The sequence below is a fragment of the Curcuma longa genome, chromosome 3 (genome assembly GCF_044706935.1).
Source record: "Curcuma longa cultivar G26 ecotype Majalengka, Jawa Barat chromosome 3, ITB_CL_G26_1.1, whole genome shotgun sequence".
In the NCBI taxonomy this organism is placed as follows: Eukaryota; Viridiplantae; Streptophyta; class Magnoliopsida; order Zingiberales; family Zingiberaceae; genus Curcuma; species Curcuma longa.
In genome coordinates this window covers 13,454,433-13,480,527 of record NC_133863.1, presented here as the reverse complement: position 1 = coordinate 13,480,527, position 26,095 = coordinate 13,454,433, and the positions used below count along the sequence as shown (strand labels likewise).

The following is a 26,095-nucleotide window of genomic DNA, read 5'->3' as shown; positions in this document are numbered from 1 at the left end:
TTTAGCATATTGAATCCTTATATATAATTTGATCTGTTGTATATCACGTGAATACCTAGTATATTTTTTTATTTTTTTTAGGATTTAAAATTTAAGATATAATATTTAGAGATTTAAAATATAATATTTGGACTAAATAAAATAAAAAATGAAGTTAAAAAAATATTTATACTAGGTGCACAGGATGTGCAATATAAGATGTGTAACATGTTAAATTCTATATACGAGAAATGATATATTATACATCTTATCGCACTCCATGCATATCTAATATAATTTTTTTAACTTCAATTTTTATTTTATTTCACTTTAATACTATACCATAAATCCTTAACTTTGAATCTTAAACACTACATCCTAAATGTTAAAAAAATATAAGTATACTTGGTGTTGACAGAGTGTGCAACATAAAGTATATTGAATCTTTATATTTAGGGGTGAGAGAAAAAAATTGATTAAATCCAATAAATCGATTGAATGAATTAAATTTAAAAATTTAGGGGTGAGAGAAAAATTGGTTAAAATGTGGCTCCACCCTTGCATCTAGCAATGAAATGTGTATAAGACAAGGAGACCTGTGGCACAATTCCACTGTTATGAACAATGTTGGCACACACAAAAATTACAGATTGTTTAACCGCAAATTTTAAAATCCACTTATATATATATATAGTGAGAAAGTGAGATTTTCTTAGAAGAAATTCGCATGACACGAGGATTTAATATCATTTAACAAGTTTCTATTAAAATGATAATATTTGTGACGTGCAATGTGAGTGCCGCTGCGCGAGAGCTCTAACTCTAGCCTTGGCAAGCCTCTTTTCGTGTTCATGGGCTGTAAAGTTTGCAATTTTTACAATGCAACAATAGTCTAATTGTTCAAAATACCGAATGAACTTTCTCAATACGACTCATTAGTCAGTCATCATTCTCTTAGAACAAAAATCTCTTCCAAGGCTTCAAAAAGATTACCTTCATAAATCTCAGGTAATAGTGGGACGAAATCTAGAAAGGATAAGAGGAACCGTGGCATGCAAAGTTCTAGGTACCAAAGCTACGGTCACCAGCATCCCCTAAGCCTGGGATTATGAACCTGGTAATTCAAAGCGATTATGCGTCAAACAGTTGAGCTCATGGAAAGCTCTGGACGAATTTAATGGGGTTGACAAGGATCGGAGGCATACCCTTTCTCATTTACAATAGGATCTAGCATTCCGGAATACACGTGGAGCCTGGAACAAAAAAAAACAGCACGATTAGTCACTGAATCATCAACTGGCAAAGAAATGTTTTGTTCAGTTGCTGAGTTTAGTTACCCAGGAAATTTCTTGCTGAGTTTTTGCAGAGCAGGAGGTGCAGCAACAGCGGATATCTGGTAAGTGTAAGTGGAAATTAAGTGTAACTAAAGATAAAATATGGTGCTGAAAAGATGGGAAGGTTGTGCACTCAACTATTCTCATTTGCTTGTTGTTGACTCCACGGTCTTTTAACAAGTCAATAGCTGCAACTATAGTACCACCTGTGTCACAGAGTTACATTATAAATGATGGCACAGAGGCTCATTTACATTTGAAGTGCTTCAATACGGCAGAAAACGGCCAATGGCAGTCTTGAAAAAGGCCTGATTACTTGGATGAGAGACTTGAGAGAGGGGAGAGAATGATTAAAAATGTACAACAATTGATGGAACTCCCATGTATAGTTTTGTGAGCCTTTCCTCCTCTTCTTCTTATCTTTGATCCAAATGATTGAACCATGAAACCATATGATTAGTGGTAGGATCCCTACGATCAAGTAGGGACATGATTTTTCATAATTTAGCATTGGAGCGAAAATACTCTATGTGAACCAAAAAGTTGCCTTGGGTGTGTATTTTTTGCTTTAAAGCACACCAAGGTTGACTTCTCTTCGATGCTAGCTTATTTTGGAAGGAGGCAAATAAATATGAAATAAACTCAATAATGAACAAGAATAATTGGATTCTCACTGATTTACTCTTGGAAACAAACATGCAGGATGAAAATGGATCTTTGATGAAAAGATTTGACTGATGGGACAATGGAAACATACAAGGCATGATTAATTGCTCATGATTTTTAACAAAAGTTGGGTTTGATTATTTTAACATTTATTCACCAGTTGCTTGTATAGCTACTATCTGAGTCCTACTTGCTTTATCTACTCGTATAGCCACTATCCAAGTCCTACTTGCTCTATCTTTCATCCATAATTTTATTTTTTTGTGCATCAGATAGACATGAATACATTTTCCCATGATGACCTACATGAAGAGATCTGCACGGAGCAACTTAAAGGTTTTATCATGTCAAGTTAATAAAAGAAAGTAGCAAACTAATTCCATCTCTACATGGATTCAGGTAAGCACCACCCCGATAGCGGCACAAAAAAATTGACAATATTATTTTATCCTTTGGTTTTCAAATTAAAAATACAAATTGATAAATCCTTTATAGTAAAAAGGTGGGTGATATATTTGATCTTATTTATCTAAATGTTGATGATATTCTCATTCTAGCCCCTGATCTTGATTTGATTGATGATAACAAGATGTTTTTATCATATCTTTTGATATGAAAGATCTAGGTAAACTGTCGTGACTCTAGGACTTAAAATTCAATATCTCAATCTTAATCTCACTATATGGAAAAGGTATTGGATAAATTTGATATTTCTGATTATTCTCTAGTATTAGCTTCTTATGATATCCATATTCTTTGAATAAAAGATGATGCACCACCAGTGAACCAAGAAAAGTATTATCACAGCATTGAATCATTATTGGATCTATCAAATAAGACAAGCCCTGATATTGCCTATGTGTTGTCTGTAAACCCAAGTGAAGTTCATTTGCAGTGGAAACATTTGATCCAAAGCCTGCAGACCTGATTTGAAGGTCGCAGACTTTGGATTTATCGAATAGACTAGTTGAGCCAATCATATTTATCAAGTCTAGATTACCAATTGGACTGAGCAGACTGCACAAGCCAAGCAGACTAGAGTTGGTTGAGCAGATTGATTGGGTCAGGTGAACCTAGTGAACTAGGTGGATGTGCTGAGCGAACAGATCAAAAGAGCACCTTAGGTAGATTGACCTTGTTAGATGAGTCCAAAAGATGAAAAAAATTGGACACACTAAAAGACCACGTAGAACAAGCAAGTCATATTGACAAGAAGAATTAGATGAACTAAAGGAGTCAAATATAAAATGAATAATTCTATAGTATAGAATTCCATTAATTAATTACAACCAAACAAATGAATAGAATGAATCAACGCTCCCTTTTAATTATTAATTATATTTTATTCCATTCCTAATCTTATTCCAATTCCATTACATTGCATTATACTGTACCAAACACACCCTTAGATTTAATTTCCAATCCAATGGAAACCAATTATAAAGTAGAAAAGTAAGATGTACTAGTGGTCCAATGGGTTCCTAATTTGAACAATGTTTGTTACATAGAAAGATCTTTTTTTAAAAAATGAATTTTTCTATAGACAAGCCAACACACAGAGAGCAACACTACATTGTTAGGAGATAAATGCTGCATGAATAACACCAAGACCAGAAAAAACTATTGCACTATGAAAAGGAGTCATACCAGTTGCAAGCATAGGATCCAAGACGAGTATGCGTGACCCCTCTGGAAACTGATTAGGCAACCTGCAAAAAAACACAATGGAAGAGTTTCATTACCATGAAATTTTAGTTCTTTAGGCTGTCATGACATATCCATCTGAACCACATGATATTAGCCACACAATGACCTTCAGATTTTGTAATGTGAAAAGTTCCACAATTCTATACCAAAAAAACCACAAGCAAGCAGATTTCTGCTTCCTCGAGAGGTTAACAAAGGAACCATATGCTTACATCAAGGATACTTGAGAGTATTAAGATAGATTTTCACATAACATGCTCAAAAGTGGATGCAAACGCTAAAAATGGATGCTTAAAAGTTAAAAGTATTAAAAGTCTGTAGCATGCAACACAATAGATTTTCAAGTTCCAAATTGCCACATCAAGATTCCTTGAAGCAAGAGTATACTTGAGAGTTAATGTAAGGAGTTTAAGCCTGTCACCATCATTGTTGGAGACTAAAGAAATTAAAAGGACTGCACATGCAAGATGCAAAAGACAACCAAAAACAGAAAGAGATTATATAAAGAGGGAAGAATAGCAGGAAGAAAAGATAAATGAGAATGGATGTTTCATCGGCACAACACAAGATAGTGGCTCTTACTTGTTGAGATATATTGAAGGTTCTAGAGTGGTCTCATCCCTCCGCATACCTTAATTTCAGAAACAAATAGGGCATAATACAGATAGCAAAAACAGCAGTGTTAGTCCAGACAGGTCATAATACAAAATCAGAAGTACATCTATATACACATATATAAACTGGTCAAATTTTAGAATTACTTTTAGTACTTTATATGAATATTCAAAAAAATTGTCACAGAATGCTTAGTGATGACAACCCAGTAGCTGATGTTCATGTCTAAAGAAGTGTCAAAAAAAATTTCCTTTTGCTAATATCTGAAAATATCAATTGACTCTCAAATAAGTTTCTGCAGTTAGAAAGGTAATAGAATGCATAGTGTAAGGATACATAATTTCCATAAACATTTAAATCAATAAGTTCTCTCCTCACCAAGGTGGTATGTTATCGTTGCTGGCAAAACTGTTGAGGCATGCTCTGACAATGCAAGACCAGCTCTCAAAATAGGGACAATCTGATAAGCAAAGAATGTGTATTTATTATATAGAAATACACAGGTTATGAGACAAGGAACTATGATTAAATAAATGATATTAGACAGTCTTATCATGCTATCAAATCAAGTAAGTTATATAACAATATCCAGACCGCCACAGGTTCACGTGGGTCGATAAATTCAACTGCAGCTGCACCCATTGGTGAGTCTATCTCCCCACTGACTGTAGGCTGCAAGGAAAAAAGAGTAATTAAAGTTTGCATATCACATTACACTTTGACATACAATCATCATTTTACCAAGTACAGATATCGAATGTTGAACTAGTTTGTAAAGTATTAACTATTACGAGGGCATTGAAACACAGCAACATTGGTGAAATTATGATTCTGCTATAGTGGTTTTGTTGTCATGCATACAGTGTCAAAGGAAGAAAACCTCAAACATTAATTTTTCTAGCCAAGGCACAACGATCATGCCCTGGGTGATCAGGGATAACTAAAAATTATTCTTTTTGCTATGAAAAGGTATGAGCTAGTACATTGATCTTTCCCAAACCTAAAAATAGTAGAGGCATTTTGCACAGGGAAGGTCTTTTTTCCAGAAAAAATTAAGAATATACCAGTGGACAAAATATGCTAATCATATGTTTTGAGTGTTTGATATAAAAGACCACCTTGGGATCAAATTCAACACTCATCACTAACTAGGGTGAGATTTATTCCTTCCTTTCTCCTAATACAAAAGATAGAAAGAAGCATTCTTAACATATACGAATATCCATGACATCATTTATTTTATTGGAACAAATTCCAAAAGCACTTTTATGGACACCACAAACTAGCTACAAAAGCTTACAAACAACATTACAGTAGTATCATTCCACTATATCAAATGCATGTCATAGATTGAGTATTTATGGGCATAAACCTCAATATATGGCTCAAGAAATGGTACCTTGAACCATAAATGGAGAACGAACAAAATTAATATGGAAATGAATATGAAGTGCACTATATCAAGTGCATGTTAGAGATTGAGTCTTTACGGACATAAACATTAATATATGGCTCAAGAAATGGTACTTTGAACCATAACGGACAACAACATTAAGATGGAAACGGAGATGAAGCACTTGGTGCAACCATAAGATTCAAGGAAAGAATAAGAATAGCTGTATATACCTATTTAGCCGAAGCAAATTTTTAGAAATGATGCTTTAACCAGTAAAAGAACAAAAGTATCAAAATGGAAATGGAGATGGAGCACTTGGTGCAGCCATAGGTTGGAGGGAAAAGAGTCAACACCTATTTAGCTGAAGCTAATTTTTAGAAATAATGCTTTAACCAGTAAAAGAACAAAAGTATCAAAATGGAAATGGAGATGAAACACTTGGAGCAACCATAAGGTTTGAGGGAACAGAATTGATACCTATTTAGCCTAAAAAAACTATTAGATTTATATAATAACAAAAACAGAATGCCAACCTCGTAAGTTTTTAGGAGAAGAGAGAGGTACATGTTAATTTTGAGATGATGGTAGCCTATATGTAGTTAGTTCAAAGATTTCAGATAAAATGCCTTGTGCTCTTAAACAAATATAGATTGATACCCACATCTCCAAATGATAACTGGTGTTTTGATAGTATCTCAGTACATGGAAATAATTCCAGTTAGACTATAGATTGACCATAAATGATTACCAACAGCTACAGAACAAGTAGCTAAAAATATTATAGCTTACCAACCAGTCTCTCGTTGCTTCATATATAAGTAACCTCCCCAGTTCAGCCATGGCACTCCCTGGGTAAATAGCATTTAACAATATGCAATTAGCGGCTATTACATTAACCATGTTTCAAGTAAACAAGCTGCAGATGTTGTATTTGTTTAGTGACTTTTGTTAAATAAAACCTATGAATTAAGATTGTGTGCAACATGCTTCATAGAACTGAAACATAAGTACAGGTTATAGATCCTCAATAAGTTTGGATAACAGAATTACAAATTTCAACTTTAGACTATACGAGCACCAATAACCATGATATGGAGAGTGTCGTGTCTTTATTAGTACAAAATACCATGTTGGTTAAAGGGAGATTGGACGATAATTAGGTAACTGAGAAAGCCGAGGCAACAAACCCAAGATTACCGAGAAGCGTAGCGTATCCAACACACGCTATCTCGTATCCAAGTTAAGAGAATTAACATATTAAGTAGTGTCCAGAGATACGCACTAAAGATTGCGCAAGGCGTCTGCTCGTTCCTGAGAACAGAGACCCAGTGCTTGATCAACGGATGCGGAGGAACGAAGACCTACGCCCGAACACAAATCAGAGAAACAAACAATAAGGAATAAGAATACGAGGCAAGGATCCAACCAGCATTCTATCATCGGAGACGGTCTTCCCTGCCATCGCCGTGTCTGAGCTGGCGGCCGAGCGGCCAGCTAATCGCCGCCGGATCGGTACCTTGGGGAGGGCGGATCGCGGTTAGATAATATAGGTTTAGGGGAGGGGAAAGAGGGGCGTACCCGGAGGGGAGGAACTGCAACGGTAGCGGCGGGGAGGCAGAGGAGGCGGTTCGATCGGACAGAGACATGTTGGCAGAACTGTGCTGCCGACAGGAGCCGCCCATCGGGCGGGAATTGAAGCGGCGAAGTTATGCTTCCAGCCATGAACCGAAGCAAGCAAGCTTCAGGACTCTGTGCTCTGTAGCAGTATCGGATCTTGAATTTCGAGGGAGGAAAGAAACGATAAGCGATAGAGATGGAATCCCAGTTTTTAAAGAGTTAAATTTCATTTTTCACCCTGTACACTGATTATTTATTTATTTATTTGAGCAAAAATCAAGAAATTTTTTTTTTAAAAAAATAATTAAAAGTCAAAATAACGCCTACATATAATTCTCATAAAAATATCTTTATCGTTATTATAATAGATATAATAGAATTAGTATACCAAATTAAAATTATTATACATAAAATATTATTATATTAAAATATTTTTGTTAACTTAATTAAGATTATTTAAATTTTATTAATAAATTATTTTAGCTTAATCAAAATTAATTTAGAATAATTATAGTAATTATGAAATAACTCCTATAATTATAATAATTATGAACAATAACTATTATAATATATTGATTAGATCTGGATCAAACTAAAATAATTTTAATTAAATTTAAATAAATTTTAATCAAATTGAAATAATTTTATTCTATAGTTGTAGTTGCTATAACATTGCTGAAATAAGAGTACGATAAAATGAGAAAATACTCTTGATGAAATTATAAGAACATTCTTGATTTTTATCCTATTTATTTTATTTCATAAAGTGCCCATTTTAATTTGTCTTGCTAATTTCACTTTGGCCCGCAGCTGACTTGGTAAGTTACAAGGCACCCCTAATTTTATAACATTTAAAATTTTACCACCAAGTTTGTCAAGGTCCTTTTATAATTTAATTTTACCACCAATTCTGAAATTGTAAGATGATGTTAAATAACCACAAACGAATTGAAGATAGAATATTCCTTACCCTTTTTGCAAACTATATCATTTCCTTTCTATTTTTCTCTCTTCAAGTAAACCCAACATTAGATAACACAATTTATGAGAGCTACTCAGAGACAGAGAACTAACTAAATTACTGAAAACTGAAAGAAAAAGAGGACGATTATTGCATTTGAGAATTTGAGACAGTTGCCAGGCTTCTCACATCACTATCTCAGGGTTCAAAATGCTTGACTTGATTTCCTTGTGTGGAAGAATAACCCCTCCGTTGCTGTATACTTCATCAGAAACATGCACGTCCTCGCCGAGGATGGTCATGTTATCAATCCGAGCCCACTGCCCCACTGTCGAGTGCCAACCGATAATGCTGCTGGAGACGCATGCGTGCTTCTTGATGCGGGTACCTTGCATCACCGTGCACCTTGACAACCTTACTCCTGCCTCGATCACGCATGCAGGACCAATGGCAACATCTGGCCCGATGAGGCATCCCTCTCCTACCACAGCACTGTCATGGATCAGAACATTGCCGACGATATGAGGGCCTGCGGCTAACTTTGTTGGTGCTTTCTTCTGCAGTGAGTCCAGATAGAGCCTTAGGCCTGTGATGTAGTCCTTTGGCTGGCCGATGTCCATCCAGAAACCTGGTAGGACCATGGAATAGAGCTGTTTCTCTGTTGCAATTTTTGGGAAAATTTCCTTCTCGATAGAGGTTGGCCTAAGCTGAATACGATCCAAGACGGATGGATTCAGCAAGTAAATCCCAGCGTTGATCTTGTTCCCAACAAAAAATTTTGGCTTCTCCACAAACCTATCAACCCTTCCACTCTCTTCGTCCATGACCACGACACCATATTTGGATGGTTCATCAACCTATTAAGTAGGAAAGGTCGAGTAACAGGCATAAGGCAAAAGAATGAACGACTAGAGATTTCTTTACTGTACCTTGGTCACCATAATGGTTGCCTCTCCACCATGTGATTTGTGAAACTGAATCAGTTCGGCAAAGGGGTATTCACTTATAACGTCACTGTTTAGGACGAAGAAGGGTTCGCCTGAACCATCGATTAGTTTATCTCTGGCTAAAGCCAGGGGACCAGCCGTTCCAAGCGGTTCAGTTTCTTGTGAGCAGATGATTTTAATTCCGAGCTTATCCTCAAAGTCCTTCAGAAAGTTGATCATAACCTATTTAAAGGGCAAGGATGAGGAATTTCAGACCTTATAATGATGAGAACTTCTATTCGAGTATGAATATACAACGATGCACAAAGATGGATGCATCGTATCTCGTACCTCTGGCTGATAATTGATGGCCAAAATGACTTCGGTGACTCCAACATCCTTCAAAGCTTCAATCTGAAAAGATGTTTTTGAGATAGAAACTCAATCAAATGCCATGCATGCACAGACGCAACAAACCATTGATTCCAACTAAAACAAAGACCATTGAAGCTTTTCATGCAAGATTCCTGGTGGGCATGCATCAAATCACAAGAATGCTATGCATCAATTCACAAGAATGCTATTGTGTCTACAAGTAGAAGGCACAATCAATTTTTTTTTAAAAAAAAGGAATAAAATGGCAACCCTAGTTTTCAAGTAAACCAATAGAAAAAATAAAGATGTAGCAATAGTGCTGTCAATAGGACAATATTAACTGAACAAGCAAAAAAATAAATAAATAAATCTTGAGACATAAATGATATTTTCCTAGTAAAGATCCAAGCAGTGGATCAACTGATACTCAACCTGCCATAAAATATCCAGTTACTTCCACTAGAGCATCAGAAAAAGTACAAGTTAGAACAATTGATTTGTATGAAATTGATTTTCATAACCAATTAGCTGAATAGGAATATAGAGGGACTATTTAGCAAGTAAATCATTGTGAATTAATTCCTTGAGTGGATGAAAAATTAATGTCCATCACTATTTGAGTATTCAAACACTATTTCAGTATTCGAGTGATGAAGGATTGGGCCAGTTTGATCAAATGAAGGCATGGGTGTACAAAGCATGGTCCATGGATGCAAATGCACAAATGCAAAATCAAGCATACATAAGTGTTAATACTCACAGGATTAATAAGATATGCACAATTGGTTAAGAAAATGGGATCAACAAGTTGCAAACAAAAAATCAAATAATAAATCAGATTTAATTGTGAATTAATTGATCTCTAAAACTGAAATCTAAATTAACTTAATTAAATTTGTAACCATTTGCACAGTGTCCTTGTCATGCACCCCTAGAACAGCCACAGATCACAACAAACAATGATGACAGAAATGAGGCGCAAATGGTTGAACATTGTCCAATGATGAGACATGACACTACGTCTCCTACCAGACCAAAGCTAGTTAGATTGACATTAACAAATTCCAACAACTTAATTAGGCATCATCAATAGATTCAACACTCAATATCCTCATTAATGTAAGTAGTAATGTAGTAGAGTCATAAAACAATACCTGATGAAGGATCATTGGTTTGTTAGCAAAATCAACAAGTGGCTTCGGGAAACTAAGAGTCAAAGGTCGAAGGCGGGTGCCAAATCCTCCAACAAGAATGAGTGCTTTCATGGTATATAATTTCTTTTACCCTGTAAATAAGATGGAAGGTCTGAAGACCAAAAGACAAGCCAAATCTGTTAAGCTTGACAATAAAGAGCAAATACATGAACGTTGAAAGTTGAGGATATTCCAGAGAGAACATAAAAGGTAAAGCAAGTGTCCATTGAGGCATTGGGGGTTAAATTGATGTGCACTTGCTCAGGATTATGATTTTGAACTAAAGCGTGAACTCACACCCTATTATGACAAGGGATAAACCAGAAATACATGAAAATAAGATTATTCTCTTATATAAATAAAAAAGAATTAGTTAATTGATTTATTCCAGAACCTTTTTTTTTCATATCTATCCAAACCTTTTACTTGCTTTCAATGTTTAGATGAACTTTCTAAAACACTATATTACCTTACCAGCATTATGACATCCTAATTCTAATATCCTTAGTGGCATTCATGATTAGTAGATATTGCCAGCAAAACAACAAACACCTCTCGCCTAACAAACAGTTATTATTGTCGGACGCTTTAGTGTTAGGGATGAATAATAGCATCCATATGTTAGGAGAGGTGTAGTTTGCTATGTTGGCAGGACCTGTTGATCTTATATACCGCCAAGAATAACAGGAATATAATGTTTTAAAGATGGTGAGATACAATTATTGCGTTTCAGAAAGCTCGTAAGCATTTAAAGGATATGGAAAGATACAGAAAAAAAAAAATCTAACCTTTTAGGATAGGTTAATTAACTATATTATCAATCAAGAAATTGATAGTACAAGAAAACTAAACCCTGTACTAATTTTTCCGCAGTGAACATTTAATAAAATTTCACTCACCCTATCAAGACTCGAATCCCTAATCACCGAACACATAAGAAAATCACAACCTAACCAAGGCGAATCTATCCTACGAAAAGAAAGAACAAGGCTAAACTTTCACACTTCCAGCATTCAGAAGAACCACCACCCACATAAAAGGCTCGCCGTGGAAAAGATGAGGACTTACGGAGATCCGAACAAAGAACCAGCATGATTCATGAAAAGCAAGGGGGCGAAACAAGGAAGATGCAAATGTAAGAAGAAGGACAGCATCTCACCAGAACAAGATTTATAGGCGAGATTACGGCTGCACGGCGAGAAGAATCCACAGAATGGGAACCGATCTGTCCGCTTCCCGTGAAGAAGACGATGACGACGAGATTCCGACGCCTCCCGTTCTCTCCTATTTTATAGCCCCATTCACAATTCACTCGTTTCTGACGTCGACCATCAAATGGTGAATTATTTAGGGAATTTATCCTACGTGGCGCCTTCCAATTTGTCTAAATTATTATTTTTACTAATTGAAGCTGCATTTCTTAAAATAGGAAAATTACATATTTAAGTTTATTTTTAAAACGAAAAAAATTGTTTTTATATATTTTAAAAAAGTTATTTTTGAGTTGAAAAATAATTTCGTGTTGATGGGCAAAAATAATTATTTTAATTTGGAAAAAAATGTCAATTACTTTTTTTAGATTCTAATAGTAGTTGAGATGAATTGGCAAAAGTTTTTACTATATATATATATATATAATTGAAAATTAAATTTGAATAAAATCTCATCTCTAAACTCTAAATCATAAAAAAATTAATTAAAAAATATTGAGTTGAGTCAATTTGCCACATCAATACCACCATATGAGTTGTTATAAGTGCTCCTAGGATATAGTTGAGTTGGTTACGATGGAACAGTATTACTGAAGTGAGCAAGGATTGAATCTCAGCGAATCCAAGGTAATATCCTCCTCCATCAATGATCGTGGAGTCGACCATGTGGAGTCACTGAGATTGCAAATTCCACCTTTGTTGAAATCATAGATGGATGGATAAGATAATAATTATATATATATATAGTCTTAGAATGTGAACATCATGCTTCGACTTGGATACCTTGAATATTATTTATTGATATAAATGTATCATAATTTATATACCATTTTTATTATATAAATTAAAATATATGTATGTTCTTTAGTTTATATTATTTGTTAACCAAAACATCATAAGTCTTTGAGAAAATAATGCATTTTGAACTCTTCTGCAAAAGGTGGATCCGTCACCTTAGCGCGCGGCCCCACGACAACCATCTGTGAGGAGCTAAATTGAGAAAGTGCAGTTGGTTACGACGCGCGCAGGGTATTGTCTGATTTCGCTAGGATTCGAACCCTTGCCCTCTTCTGCAAGTTTGTTGCGTCGTAATTAACCAACTCACCTATACCCCGGGGGCAATGCATTTTGAACTCACATTATAACATTTGAAGTGTTTTCTTTTAGAAAATTTTAATTAACATGATTTCCCTTGCTTCAACAAGTCACGTATAGTCCACAATATTAGGATAAATTCTCAAATTTATACATATTTATGAGATATGATTGTTAGAATTATTGTAAAAAATTTAGTTAATTAAGGATTGCAAATAAAATCTAAAAATTATAAGAAAATAATTAACATGGAATTTGCCACCCATAGGTAACTCGAGAAGTTGCAGTTTGCCACGACGGAAGAGAGCATATTACCTCGACGAATACGGAGGAGGACATTATCTCGGCTTTTGCGGAGATTACATCATTGTCTATTTCAATAATTTTATTTCATCGTAATCAATTCAACTATGTATCGGGAGAAAAAAAAATAGACGATCCCATATTTGCTAATATTCAATTAGTTATTTTCAAAACTTTGATCAGCACTAATAATGTACGTCCAAGGCCGGCTCTCAACCATGCCCATTTTTAATTCTTTCCTTATACTTTCTGGCCGGCACCTCGAACACTATTGTTCCACACGCAAATTAAGTTATACTTGTTCATCGATCTTTCTAACTTCTCTTAACATTGTTTAATCATGGATGTTGTTCTAGTCCATAAATTAAGGTTTTTTTTAAAAGAAAGAAAGAAACTGAGTCAACAGGAGACTCAGAACTTGACTAGTAATTAGGAGAATGTTTTCTCTAAAAACTGTATGTAGCTGACCATCGATATCTCTCTTGCATCTCTTAACCCTAACCCTAACCCTAGCCGGCCGGCTGAGCGGATGGAGGACGGTGGCAAATCATCGCGCGAAAGCGGTTGCGACAAGCCCTGCGCTCGCTCCTTCGACTGCATCTTCTGCAAAAGAGGCTTCTCCAACGCGCAGGCTCTGGGAGGGCACATGAACTTGCACCGCAAGGACAAGGCCAAGGCCAAGGCCAAGCTCCAGGGCCCTCGCTTCCCCTTCGGCGTCAGCAAGAGCGCTGCTGCTTCGTGGAGGCTCGACGGCGAGGAGACTGAGCAGACGGCGGCGGGGCAGCATGGCGTGGCGGTAGAAGAACTGGACCTTGAGCTCCGGCTGGGCCGATCGAAGACCTGTACACCTTCATGGAGATATAATTAGGGTTTTAACAATTGATGAAGGTATTGCTAATTATATTTATATACACACACATATATTTTGTCTTCGAATAATAAATTTAATTAATCTTGAAGCTACATGATGGATTAAGGTACTTGGTGAGTTAATTTTGGTTTTTGTGAGATGATCCTTTTTAAGTATGTAAGTTCATATGATCATCAAGCAATTCAATCATAAAGTTTAAGGTTCATCATTGAACAGTGACTGTAACAGTGAATAATCTGATATTTTCTTCAATCTTTTTAGTTTTAAGTTCCTTAAGTCAGCATTAACTATCTTAATTTGCATTATTATGTGCATGTAAATCATGTGCTAATTAAGAGTCGATACAATAGAAGACCATGCAGAATATTATCTTTAAGATCACAAATAATCCGTTTAAACACTTTTCTAATATTATTTAGTGAGTGCGCGCATGAATTTACAAGCACGATTGATCGATGTTAAACAACATTATGTTGTACGATAGTAACATATTGTAAGACTCAAACAATACTTTGATAGATTCAAGGATTAGTTATGGAAGTGTCATAGAATCACTTATTTGGATGTCAACTGATTCTTACAAGTAGATTTCCCCCTAATTGGATAATAAGTTTAAGGACGAAGTAAGAGATATACTATTTTTCTTTAAGATGATATTACCCCGCTCAGGTGTATACGATTTATTGATAATCATCTTTCAAAAGAAGAGATTGCAACTTGAGTGTATAGCGATTTAAATAATAGGTATTTATAGGAGTGAAGAGAAAACCTAAAGTGTGAAAAATAGAGAATTTAATTAAATAAATTTGACTTTTAATTGATGACCATCTCATTTTCTCAAAATTGTTAATTGGGTTATCAATTATAGTTAAAAAGTGGAATTTACCACTAGCGATTTCATATAATCGGTTTCACGATTATCTATTAAGGAGGTAAATAAAAAAGTTGTAATTGATTAATTGGGCTAACAAGAATTAACATATTCGTGTCTTCATGCCTATAGACCATGCTCGTGTTTGAAACAATATTGTCTTCGTCCAATTAAATTAGATTAGTTTTTAATTTAGATATTAATTTTTAATTCATCCAAATTTATTCATAAGATAGCTCATCTATATTCCTATAAAACCTAATAGCAAAAAACTAATTTTTAAAATTTTTTACAGACTTCATATTATTAATAGCAAGCAACAACATTAGGAATATAAGATTCAATATTGAAGGGTAAGAAGGGCTTTTGGGATAGTGCAAACTGTAAGAAGGACCAAAAGCCCTCAGCAAAAGCATCCGCATGCATGCTCGGATTCGGGTCTCCAATTCAGCTTTCGAGTCCACAACCCGGCAACCAAATGTATTTGGGAAAAATCAAAAGAATTTCCGTTTTATCGGATAGTCAAAGGGAAGTCCTTTATTGATTTTTTATAAAAAATTAATTTTTTAAAAATAATATAATTATCTTTCAATATTATTCTTATTATTACCAGCGTGTCTATATCTCCTATTTAAATTTTAAATTGATAGGACACATTATATATAGTAGTTACCAAATCATAGTTGCTATATAATTATAGCGGCTACGATTTATGCTATAATATAAATTTTTTAAGATAAATTATTTAGAGTCTTCAAAAAAATTTTAAATGATATTTTTGAGTATGAAATCAGATTGTTATGGATTCTATCTAGTAATTAGTTGTTGATCTTTGAATGAATTTTGATTTGATATATTATATGTTATGTGGTTCTATCCGAATTAAAAATTATAACATTTTGAAATTTAAAATTTAATATTCACGTTATAACTAATAGAACTATCAAACGGGTCAACCCATAGGGGGCGGGCCCATCATATGGCGGGACGGGAAGAGCCAACCTACTAACTTGGCGGATTAGGAAATCCAACCCAACTCAAGTTGGGTTGTGGGTTAGGTGGGTCAACTCACGGGTTTGTTAAAAAATAAAAAAATATTAAAAATTTTAAGTTTGAATTATAATTTAAATTAATTAAATTAAAATTTTTAAGTTTAAATTATAATTTTTAAGCTTTAATTGTAATTTAAATGGATAAAACTCACTAATTCATTGAGTTTTTTACTTTAATTTTAAAATAAATAAATAAATTTTCTAACTCGTGGGCTAACCCACGTAAGTCATGAGCCTAGCCGGGTCAACCCATCTGAACTTATCTTAAAATGATTGATAAAATTTCAACCTAACATGTCTAAATTACTTGACAGGGCGGGCCAACTTGGTGGGCCTAATCCAAATTGACAGCTATAGTTATGAAATCATAATTACTATAACTGTATAGTAGTTATAAAATCGTAGTCACTAAACCTGAATTAAGAGTGTTAATTCAGATGGCTCGAATTAATCAAAGTAAAAATATTATAAAAATCCTTAATCTAAAAATCCTAAACCTACACCCCGCACCCATATAACCTGGCCGACCCGTGTAACTTAATTATTTTTATTTATTTTTATTATTTTCTCTAATAATTCTGAACTTTTATCTTAATAATTCATCATTATCATACTAACCTTATGCTAAAATATTTTAATTTTTAAAATAAAATTTGATTTAATTAAAAAATTCTAAACCCTAAATTCAGGTCAATTCAAAATCAATTCAATGCAAAACCTTTTTATCAACCATCGAACCTAACTCGAATACGAAAACCCCCAACTCGAACTTAATAATTTTTGAGTTGATTCAGGTCGGATTTCATTTTTGACACCCATAACATGAATGTTAAATGTTAAAGACATATAATATTTAAATAAAGATATCTATAATCAATTACTATACAAAACTTAAATGGCCTAGTTTCATCTACAATTATTTAAATCCATTTAAGAGACTTTGAATAATTTTAATTTAATTTTTTTATATTATAATAATTATAAAATCGTAATGATTATAATTGTATAAATAATTACAGAACTATAATTATTATATGATAGATCAATTATATATAATTAGGAATTCCTAATTGATATAATTTAGAACGGGTCTGATTTTAGATGGGAAATATGAAATAACGACGAGATAACAGTTACGTCAGATGAGATATCTTGAAAACATGGACGTCCGTGGTTTATTGACTTTTGCCCAGTGTATTCCACACTCTCTCGTCCTCAAACAAGGGGCTCGAACCTGCTCCGGGCAGCCGAAAACCGTAATAAAAACCGTGGACGCCGTCTCGTCTTCCCGCTCCGCCCATTCTCGTCGTCCACCCCCCCCCCCCCCATCTCCCCGATCCCGATCTCCTGCCCCTTGCCCCTCCAGTTCACGCTCGATGCGCTTCTCCAGGCTCAGCCGCTGCCTCGTGCGATCCGTGCGCTCCGGATCCTCCAAGGTTCGATCTCGTCCCGCCGTTTCTCGTTCGACGATTCCCTCCTCTCGGTGAAATAATCCGGTTTCGATCGCTTAGGTTGCTCTATCCGGTGTTCGTAGCGCTCGGAATGTGATTTCCGGCGACATTCCGGTATCGGTCTTCGAATGCGACTGCGCCGGACTAGGGTTTGCGAGGGGTTATCTGACTCGAGTCGGTGCGAATAAGGCCGTCGGATCAGGGAATCATCTATTGGATCTGAGGTTCCTGTTCGCGAATCCTAGTTTTAGGCGATTCTTCTCCAGTGGATCTTCCGGCAAGAAAAGTAATTGATCTTGTGGGTGAAGTGATTTATGTTTGCCTGGAAGCTCCTTTTGCTAACCAAGATTTATTTATTTTAATAGATTACGAAAACTACCGCCCGAAGGATAAGAAGGAGATCCCTAAAGACGATGCAAACAACACATCGGATGCTAAAGGTGCATGATGGTTAAATTACATGGTCGTAATTCCATCATACTCTTTCCCCTCTTTTGTTAAATAAGCTAAAGATATGATGATACTCCATCGAAAAGGATCATCATTTAAGGATTATTTAGATAAGTGGTTTTGTAGGGGGAGGGGAGGAACTAGTTTCCCACCATTTTGACGTAAGTTAATGGGATGGATAGTGAATGTATTGACCATTACCCCCTCATCTCCATGACCCAATGTGCTTTCTATTCAATAAGAATACAAGCACAAAACAAATACTACGCTACACACTTAGAATACTGCGACAAAAATTAGTAAATTATAATGTCATTACCAGGGGTAGAACTACTTGTTGTGTGTCTAATGATTCTCTTTTAAAATGATTAGCTCAATTCTATCTCTAAAATATAAATTGCGGCAACAAACAGTAGCAATTAAGTATTTAACATTAAGTAGAACTAAGGTTGAACTGAATGGAACTAAGGCAAAATGTCAGCAATTAGAAGGCAATAGTGTTTGTGGCGTGTTGCTTAGAGTCTGCTAGTTTGTAGGAAAATGACTTATTTGTAGAAAATATGTTTTTGAAAAAATCATTTTAAGAAAATAGATTATTTTTTATTGTTTGGATCTATACTAAAATGTATTGAAAATATTTTTTGGTATTTGGTGCACACAGGAAAATATTTTCCTCTTCTTAATGTCAGGTGTATCAGATGATTTGGCTCGAGCAGGCCTATCTAGTGGTACTGATCAACAGGTCTAACCCACCCAGACTTGCTAGATCATCCAGACCAACTAGCTCACTTGAATAGGTTGGTCCTGTTGAATAGATCGGATTGCTTAGACTGGCCCAGTATCGATTGGTTCCAACTACCAGATTGTATTGGCTCAATCAAATGTGCTAACTAGCCTGCCAACTCAACCACCCTGACTAGCTTACCAATTTGATTGGCCCTCTAGCTCAATCAGCCCAACCAGACTGACTGGCCTCTCAGCACAACCAGCTCAACTACTCGTCAGACCGATTGGCTTGACTAGCCCTTGATCCATTGTTTTGCTTGGACCATTCAAACAAATAAGCCTAAACAGAGTAGACAACTCAACCTGCTTGAACTGCTTAGATTGTCTGACTCGTTAGGCTTGCTCGACCACCCTGTCAAGCCAAGTTGATCAACCTGATCAGATCACTCTTGTCTAGATCACTTGGGTCCATTGGTCCACTTGGACCACCTAGCTCGACTCGACTGCTCGAGCTACTTGATCTGCCCAGATTGACTGAATTTGCTTGGCCTGTTCTGCTATAGTAACTCCCCCAAATTGATCAACTTGCATAATGCAGAATGAAGATAGGAGGACAGGAGAAATTTATTGGTAAAGAAAAATGTTTGTGGATGAGTAGGGAAAATAACTTCCTCCTTTTAAAGGGAATTACTTTTCTCAACAAAAGCCCATCACCAAAAGAAAGTTTACTGCAAAAAATTTATTGACTGTGAATTTTCTATTATACAAAATATTAAAAAAATCTTCAGTAAAACAAATGGAACCTGAGTCTTTATAATTGATATTGGGAACCTCTTTCTCTCAGAGAGTGTTGAGGAATAAAGAAATAAATGTTGAGATATATGCATGAGGTTTTAATAAAAATGTTGTTACTTTTGTGAAATTGAGTTTAACCTTGATAGGTGAATGACTTGGAAATAAGTGGAGAAACTCGATCAATTAGATATGGTGTAGAGTTAAAAGTGATCCAAGAAAACCTAAGATAATTATGAAAAAGATCTAAATGACCTCTGTGTTAGTAACAACATAGCCTTAGTTCTTAATGATGTCATATTTGTATAGAAATTGTCACTGTTGGAAAAATAGATTTTATTGTTATTGAACTAGTGATCTTTCTTTTATTGTTCATCACTCATGTTTATAACTATAATTGGTCAAAGCCTGAGTTTCATTGATCAACTATGTCAGAAGTATCTGGTTTGATTTTATAATTGTAAACGGTTGCTTCTCACAGAAATTACCAGAATAATATTTGAGGTTCCACAGGCATACTAGTATGGGAGTACATTTCTTCTAAGATATCCAGGATCTGTTTTGAAACTGATTTCTTTCTTTTAATTTTCAGTTTCCATTTTTAGAGAACAAACGTTGATATAGAGAAAGTGATTCACATGAATGCAACCATCAAAATGTTTTTTTTTTCTAAAAACTTTTCAAAATTCTCTAATTTCAGAAACAATTCATAATCATTTTAAAAAAGTTCTTTTGATTTTTTAAACATCAATGGCAAAGTAATAATCTTTGTGAAATCCACATGGAAATTACGTCTATATTATGATCCTCTAATTTTTTAAATTTACAATTACGTCCCTAACATTTTACACTAATATGATTCTGACTTGTGTAACTTATATATTTTCACATAAAATTACACTTTGTATTTTATTGTTAGTCTAAGTTATTATTTCTAAACATTTAACAATAATGATAATTATTAAGTCTAATTAATATAATTTATTAAACCTTTGATTGCTTGTGTATTATTTTAATTTGTTATATTTTGTAGATATATTTGCATAATAATAAATTTCTTAAGATTTTATATTACTACATGATTTTCCTACAAAAATGTTTGAAATCAAATATTTTTTTTGTTTTTCATTAAAAGATGGGCATTCAAAAGAAGAGTGTGATTTTGCCTAACAAGATTTCATAATTTTCATTCTTTTCAAAACTCTTTTTGTTAGATTATACCAAATAATTTTTGTTTAAATAAAAAAATGTCATCTCAAATTTTTTAATTTTATTGAAACTAAAATAATAATGATCTTGGATTCCCAAACACAGCCTCAGGTTCCTGTAAATCAAGTCTATCCATTGTGGATATGTTTTACTCTTTTCAAACTTCATGTTGTGCTCTCAAGTTATATGTTTGCTGAGAAATGATATGCAGCATGAAAAATGCAACATGAAACCAACATGACACACTCAACTGCATGGTTATGGATCTTACTGCATGGAGCTGCATGCTGCATTTTTTTCATGTTGCATATCATTGCTCATGTTTGCCAAAGCTATGAAGATTTAACTAGGCAGTTCGTTCTCAACCATTTACTCTTTCTTATATGCAGGCGATTCAAATCCGGAAGATCATGGAAATTTTCAGGAGGATTTTATGAAACAAATACAAAATTTTGTAGCTCCTCTTCTATTTATTGGCCTATTGCTTTCATCTTTCTCTACAGGTTCATTTGAACAGAAAGAGGTCAGCCTTTCATTTAATTTTTTAAGCCATCTAAATAGTTTTATTTGCCTAGTAAACAATTGCTTTCTGTCTACAACTGTAAATTTTCAAGGCTGAAATACTATTGTATAACATGCATAGACTTGCACCTTGTGAAAATTGCAATATATTCAACTGGCAGTTCAAATTAGCACTCATCATTCCACTTATGAATGGGTATGGCACATAGTTTGCCATATGTGTGCATAATAACTTATGAGCAAACCAATTGTTTACCAGCTTTGATACTTCAATTGGTTGGTTTTGGACTAATGGCTAATAACATGCACTAAATCCTTTTAAGATGCTTGTGAATAACCCAATTGTTTGTCCAGTTTTCTCTGCACTTGAGCTGTCAACTATTTTAGCAGAGTGCCTATCTACCTTTTGGTAACTGGGCAAGTTTGCATCTTTCATTGTTATCGTCAATGTCTAAGTGATGATTTAATAAAGGACTTGACGACCATTTTGGAGGATGATGCAACAATTTTGTTTTTAGTTGCTGCAATTTTGAATGCTATATAACAACCACTGTGAATTGGCATATGAACTTTTATGTTTTCTTTTATTGTTTTTGTATCCAAACCACTAATACAGCAAGGATGGCTTGCTGTCTTGTTGGGTCTCATTTTCATTGATAATACCTCAATGGTCCAAACATGGACTATCTGACATAAAGGTAAAATTTTATTAATTTATGTAATCACATTCATTCATTTGTAAAATTTCAATCGTACATAATGCACTTGATAATTCCATTCAGTGGCTTTCCTTTTCTGATTTTCTTGGCTTCTGGCATAAAATTTTGCAATTCTGATGCAAAATTTTGTTTCTCCAGATTAGTTTCCAAGAGTTCAAAAACAAGCTATTGGCGACAGGTTTAGTTGATCGCATTGTTGTATCAAACAAATCAGTTGCAAAAGTTTATGTCAGAAGCACTCCTCAAATACACAACCGAACACATGACAATGAAATTCGAGGTTCAGCAGATGCTCATCCTAAACATGCACCTAGTCAGTACAAGTACTATTTTAATATTGGAAACTTGGGATCATTTGAAGAAAAGCTTGAGGAAGCGCAGGAAGCATTGGGCATAGATCCACATGACTATGCTCCAGTAACTTATATCTCTGATGTAGTTTGGTATCAAGAGCTGCTGAAGTTTGCTCCAACAGCTTTGTTTTTTGGTCTTCTTTACTTTATGGGCAGAAGAATTCAAGGTGGAGTCAATGTAGGTGGTCCAGGAAAGGGGAGTCAAGGAATTTTTAACATTGGGAAGGCTCAGGTGACCAAGATGGATAAGAACTCAAAAAACAAGGCAAGCATGTCATCTTTAGGCTTAGTTTTTCTTGTTTTCCCTTTTTTGATTAACAAGACAATGAGTAGAAAGTTGATCTTCTATTTTTTTTATTTTACTTTTGTAGTGATGATAAGTAACTACTTGTCTGTTGTGTGTGTGCCGCTTTGCACTGAATTAAATGAGCTGTTTGCTAGACCTTATTCTTCCTGTATTTTCATTATTGTATGTCTGTCCTAATTTGTCCTTTACACATAAGCTAGGTGTATTTCAAAGATGTTGCTGGCTGTGATGAGGCCAAACAAGAAATAATGGAGTTTGTGCACTTTCTAAAAAATCCTAAAAAGTATGAGGAACTGGGAGCTAAAATCCCAAAAGGTGCACTTCTTGTAGGACCTCCTGGCACAGGAAAGACACTTCTTGCGAAAGCAACTGCTGGTGAATCTAGTGTTCCATTCCTAACAATTTCAGGGTCTGATTTTATGGAAATGTTTGTTGGTGTTGGACCGTCCAGAGTAAGAAGCCTGTTTCAAGAAGCTAGACAATGTGCTCCTAGTATAATTTTCATTGATGAAATTGATGCCATTGGCCGAGCAAGAGGTCGTGGAGGTTTCGCAGGTGCCAATGATGAACGAGAAAGCACACTGAACCAGTTACTGGTAGAGATGGATGGATTTGGGACAACATCAGGAGTGGTTGTTCTTGCTGGTACAAATAGACCTGATATCTTGGACAAAGCCTTGCTACGACCTGGACGTTTTGATCGGCAAATAACAATTGATAAACCTGATATTAATGGCCGTGAACAGATCTTCCAGATTTATCTTAAAAAGATCAAGCTAGACAATGAGCCATCATTTTACTCCCAAAGATTAGCTGCTTTAACTCCTGGATTTGCTGGAGCAGATATTGCAAATGTTTGTAATGAGGCAGCTTTAATTGCTGCAAGAAGTGAAGAAACACAAGTGACGATGCAACATTTTGAGGCTGCTATTGATAGGATCATTGGTGGATTGGAGAAGAAGAATAAGGTAATCTCATTCTACTTATCATTGTTTTCCCCAAAATTTATCTTGTTTTCTTCTTACCAACAAATTTGGATACTTGAAAATGATGCTATAATGATTTGTCTATTGAGCAGCTGTGGTTTCTGCTAGAGAAGTTTTGAGTCTTTTTGATGGTTTAAATGTGATGTAGGGATATCCTGAGCATCTTCAGGCTGTCTATCTCTAAGTCATTCATGCTCTGGAAAGCTTACATAGTAAACTTTTTTTTAAAGGTTATCAGTAAGTTGGAACGTAGAACTGTTGCTTACCATGAAGCTGGTCATGCTGTTGTTGGATGGTTCTTGGAGCATGCTGAGCCCCTCCTCAAAGTAACAATTGTTCCTCGAGGTACTGCAGCTCTGGGATTTGCTCAATATGTCCCTAATGAAAACCTTTTGATGACCAAAGAGCAGCTCTTCGACATGACATGCATGACCCTAGGTGGACGCGCATCTGAAGAGGTTTGAACTACCCTTCTAAACAAACTCTCCTTTTTCATATTTTTTAGTTTGCGCATTGCATTTGATTAGTGTTTACCTTAAAAGTGGTATGTTATAATTGAACTGGATACTTTAATAAAATCTTTATACCGATAAAAGGGCACTCGTTACAAAATGTCATTCTTGTTTACCTTAAAAGTGGTATGTTATAATTAAACTGGATCCTTTAATATAATCTTTACATGGATAAAAGGGCACTCGTTACAAAATGTCATTCTTTACTAATACTTGATTAAATAGGATAAAAAATTAATAAACTAAATGTCTTTTGACGTTTTTCTGCAATTGTTTCTCTTTAAATTGATTTGGCCTTTCACCTCCTATTGCACTTCACAATCTCTACAAGAATTGAATTTCGTACGCATTTATTTCCTGGAGCTGATGTTAAACCCTGAATAACTAGTAAGACTAATCCAAGATGAAGGTTCATTTTGGTATCTTTTTCAAACACTAATCTATTATATTCATAACTCGTTTGGTGCCTTGGTGGACTACTACTTCAATTGGTACTTGCTGTTGAGGGAGTCTGATGTATCTTGATACTTCCCCTTCTGATAATTTCTATTTATTTCTCTAGTATTTTCTGATTTCTTGTTGTTGAACTTACAGCTGTAATCACACACTTGATGAACTTCATAAACATGAATTTCTTGCAATCTCGTCTGATATCTTATTACTTAGTGCCTTTAGCTGAATTAGTCATTTTTTAAACTAGAACCACATCTATCCCATTCAATCAAAGTCTGAAAATTTAGACTTCACTCAGGATTGTATATTTACACCGCTTTGTTTCTTATTCATGATCTATCCCAAGGATTGCTGTGATTGTCTATGCTATTTGCAATTTAATAATGTAATCAGCATAACTCCTAAAGTCTGTGCAACATCTTACGATTCTACTTTACACAGCTAAATTCTGGTGGGTTTGATCAATCCAGTAGAAATAACATGACTGATTGTTTCAGGTTTTGATCGGAAAAATCTCTACGGGTGCACAAAATGACTTGGAGAAGGTCACAAAAATGACCTATGCGCAGGTTGCGGTCTACGGTTTCAGTGACAAGGTTGGACTTCTCTCCTTTCCCCAACGCGAAGATGGTTTCGAACTGTCCAAACCTTACAGCAGCAAGACGGGAGCCATCATCGACGGTGAGGTGAGAGAGTGGATTTCCAAGGCATACGAGAAGACCCTGGAACTGATAAAAGAGCACAAAGATCATGTCGCACAAATCGCAGAGCTCCTGCTTGAGAAGGAAGTTCTGCACCAAGATGATTTGGTTCAAGTCCTGGGCGAGCGACCCTTCAAGCCAAGTGAACCGACAAATTATGATAGATTCAAGCAAGGGTTCCTAGAGGAAGAGGAAAAGAAAAGTCAAGAGACCACCCTTGAGAGTCCCTCTAGTTCAGATGGTGATATGCCATTATCATTAAATGGGGACACTATACCTGCATAATTAAGATGGTTATTCATAGTAAGTAACAATCTCATATTATCGAGTGTAGTAGACTTTGAGGTAAAGAGAAAATATGTATAGCTAACAATCGATCTATTAATCCACGTGAATTGGATGAGTTGTAAGATTGTTTGGCCATCCTCAATGGTTCCATCTGTCCTTGTAAAGATCTCTTCAGCAAATTTGTATTTGAAATTCTGTCCTATGCATAGAAGAGGATTATAAAGTATGCTCCTTTTTAATAGAATTGTTAGAGGTGCTCCTTTTTTATTTTATCATCTAAAGTGAAAAAGTGTGTTGTAGGATGGCACACCTTGTATTCTTTTAAATTTGCCTTTCAAAGCCTGCAAAACTTTCAATCGACCGTTTTAAAAAATTAGATTGATTATATGACTTGAACTACTCTAGATTCATAAACATTGTTATATCATGCTTTTTTTTTTTTTTTGCAATTTAG

General features: G+C 35.0%; 4 protein-coding genes across 5 annotated transcripts; 2 read left to right on the top strand and 2 right to left on the bottom strand.

Annotated features, from left to right (window-relative positions):
- Positions 1-796: 796 nt before the first annotated feature.
- Positions 797-7,475, bottom strand: LOC141824682 (uracil phosphoribosyltransferase-like). Its single transcript, XM_074712012.1, has 12 exons — positions 7,276-7,475; positions 7,124-7,213; positions 6,980-7,058; positions 6,487-6,545; positions 4,896-4,973; positions 4,680-4,761; positions 4,269-4,317; positions 3,627-3,688; positions 1,452-1,519; positions 1,317-1,372; positions 1,185-1,232; positions 797-1,093 (listed from the first exon to the last, which is right to left on the bottom strand). Exons 1-12 carry the CDS (start codon positions 7,417-7,419, stop codon positions 1,042-1,044), a joined length of 867 nt encoding a protein of 288 aa, XP_074568113.1. The 5' UTR covers positions 7,420-7,475; the 3' UTR covers positions 797-1,041.
- Positions 7,476-8,325: 850 nt separating this feature from the next.
- On the bottom strand, positions 8,326-12,051 carry LOC141823987 (putative mannose-1-phosphate guanylyltransferase 1). Of its 2 annotated transcripts, none has more exons than XM_074711201.1 (5): positions 11,929-12,051; positions 10,731-10,881; positions 9,553-9,615; positions 9,205-9,444; positions 8,326-9,132 (listed from the first exon to the last, which is right to left on the bottom strand). In XM_074711201.1, exons 2-5 carry the CDS (start codon positions 10,839-10,841, stop codon positions 8,461-8,463), a joined length of 1,086 nt encoding a protein of 361 aa, XP_074567302.1. In that variant the 5' UTR covers positions 10,842-10,881; positions 11,929-12,051; the 3' UTR covers positions 8,326-8,460. The 2 variants fall into 2 exon arrangements, with proteins under 2 accessions (XP_074567302.1, XP_074567303.1); XM_074711202.1 differs by having other exon boundaries at positions 10,731-10,861.
- Positions 12,052-13,907: 1,856 nt separating this feature from the next.
- LOC141823733 (uncharacterized) lies at positions 13,908-14,246 on the top strand. The gene has a single exon (XM_074710985.1). The coding sequence runs from the start codon at positions 13,908-13,910 to the stop codon at positions 14,244-14,246; it is 339 nt and encodes a 112-aa protein (XP_074567086.1).
- Positions 14,247-17,496: 3,250 nt separating this feature from the next.
- On the top strand, positions 17,497-25,868 carry LOC141825300 (ATP-dependent zinc metalloprotease FTSH 8, mitochondrial-like). Its single transcript, XM_074712688.1, has 8 exons — positions 17,497-17,608; positions 17,684-17,909; positions 17,989-18,063; positions 21,190-21,323; positions 22,180-22,659; positions 22,902-23,669; positions 23,918-24,145; positions 25,150-25,868. Exons 1-8 carry the CDS (start codon positions 17,549-17,551, stop codon positions 25,636-25,638), a joined length of 2,460 nt encoding a protein of 819 aa, XP_074568789.1. The 5' UTR covers positions 17,497-17,548; the 3' UTR covers positions 25,639-25,868.
- Positions 25,869-26,095: the final 227 nt, after the last annotated feature.

Bases quoted from the DNA above. Each gene is read 5' to 3' on its own strand.
- LOC141824682 (XM_074712012.1), bottom strand. From the start codon at position 7,419: ATGGCTGGAAGCATAACTTCGCCGCTTCAATTCCCGCCCGATGGGCGG. The intron at 4,974-6,486 runs GTAAGCTATAAT...TTTTCCTTGCAG, and splicing joins AAGCAACGAGAGACTGGTTG to CCTACAGTCAGTGGGGAGAT. The intron at 1,233-1,316 runs GTAACTAAACTC...TTTTTGTTCCAG, and splicing joins CTCAGCAAGAAATTTCCTGG to GCTCCACGTGTATTCCGGAA.
- LOC141823987 (XM_074711201.1), bottom strand. From the start codon at position 10,841: ATGAAAGCACTCATTCTTGTTGGAGGATTTGGCACCCGCCTTCGACCT. The intron at 9,616-10,730 runs GTATTGTTTTAT...ACATCTTTTCAG, and splicing joins AACCAATGATCCTTCATCAG to ATTGAAGCTTTGAAGGATGT. The intron at 9,133-9,204 runs GTACAGTAAAGA...CCTACTTAATAG, and splicing joins CAACCATTATGGTGACCAAG to GTTGATGAACCATCCAAATA.
- LOC141823733 (XM_074710985.1), top strand. From the start codon at position 13,908: ATGGAGGACGGTGGCAAATCATCGCGCGAAAGCGGTTGCGACAAGCCC.
- LOC141825300 (XM_074712688.1), top strand. From the start codon at position 17,549: ATGCGCTTCTCCAGGCTCAGCCGCTGCCTCGTGCGATCCGTGCGCTCC. The intron at 17,609-17,683 runs GTTCGATCTCGT...TCGATCGCTTAG, and splicing joins TGCGCTCCGGATCCTCCAAG to GTTGCTCTATCCGGTGTTCG. The intron at 23,670-23,917 runs GTAATCTCATTC...TTTTTTTTAAAG, and splicing joins GATTGGAGAAGAAGAATAAG to GTTATCAGTAAGTTGGAACG.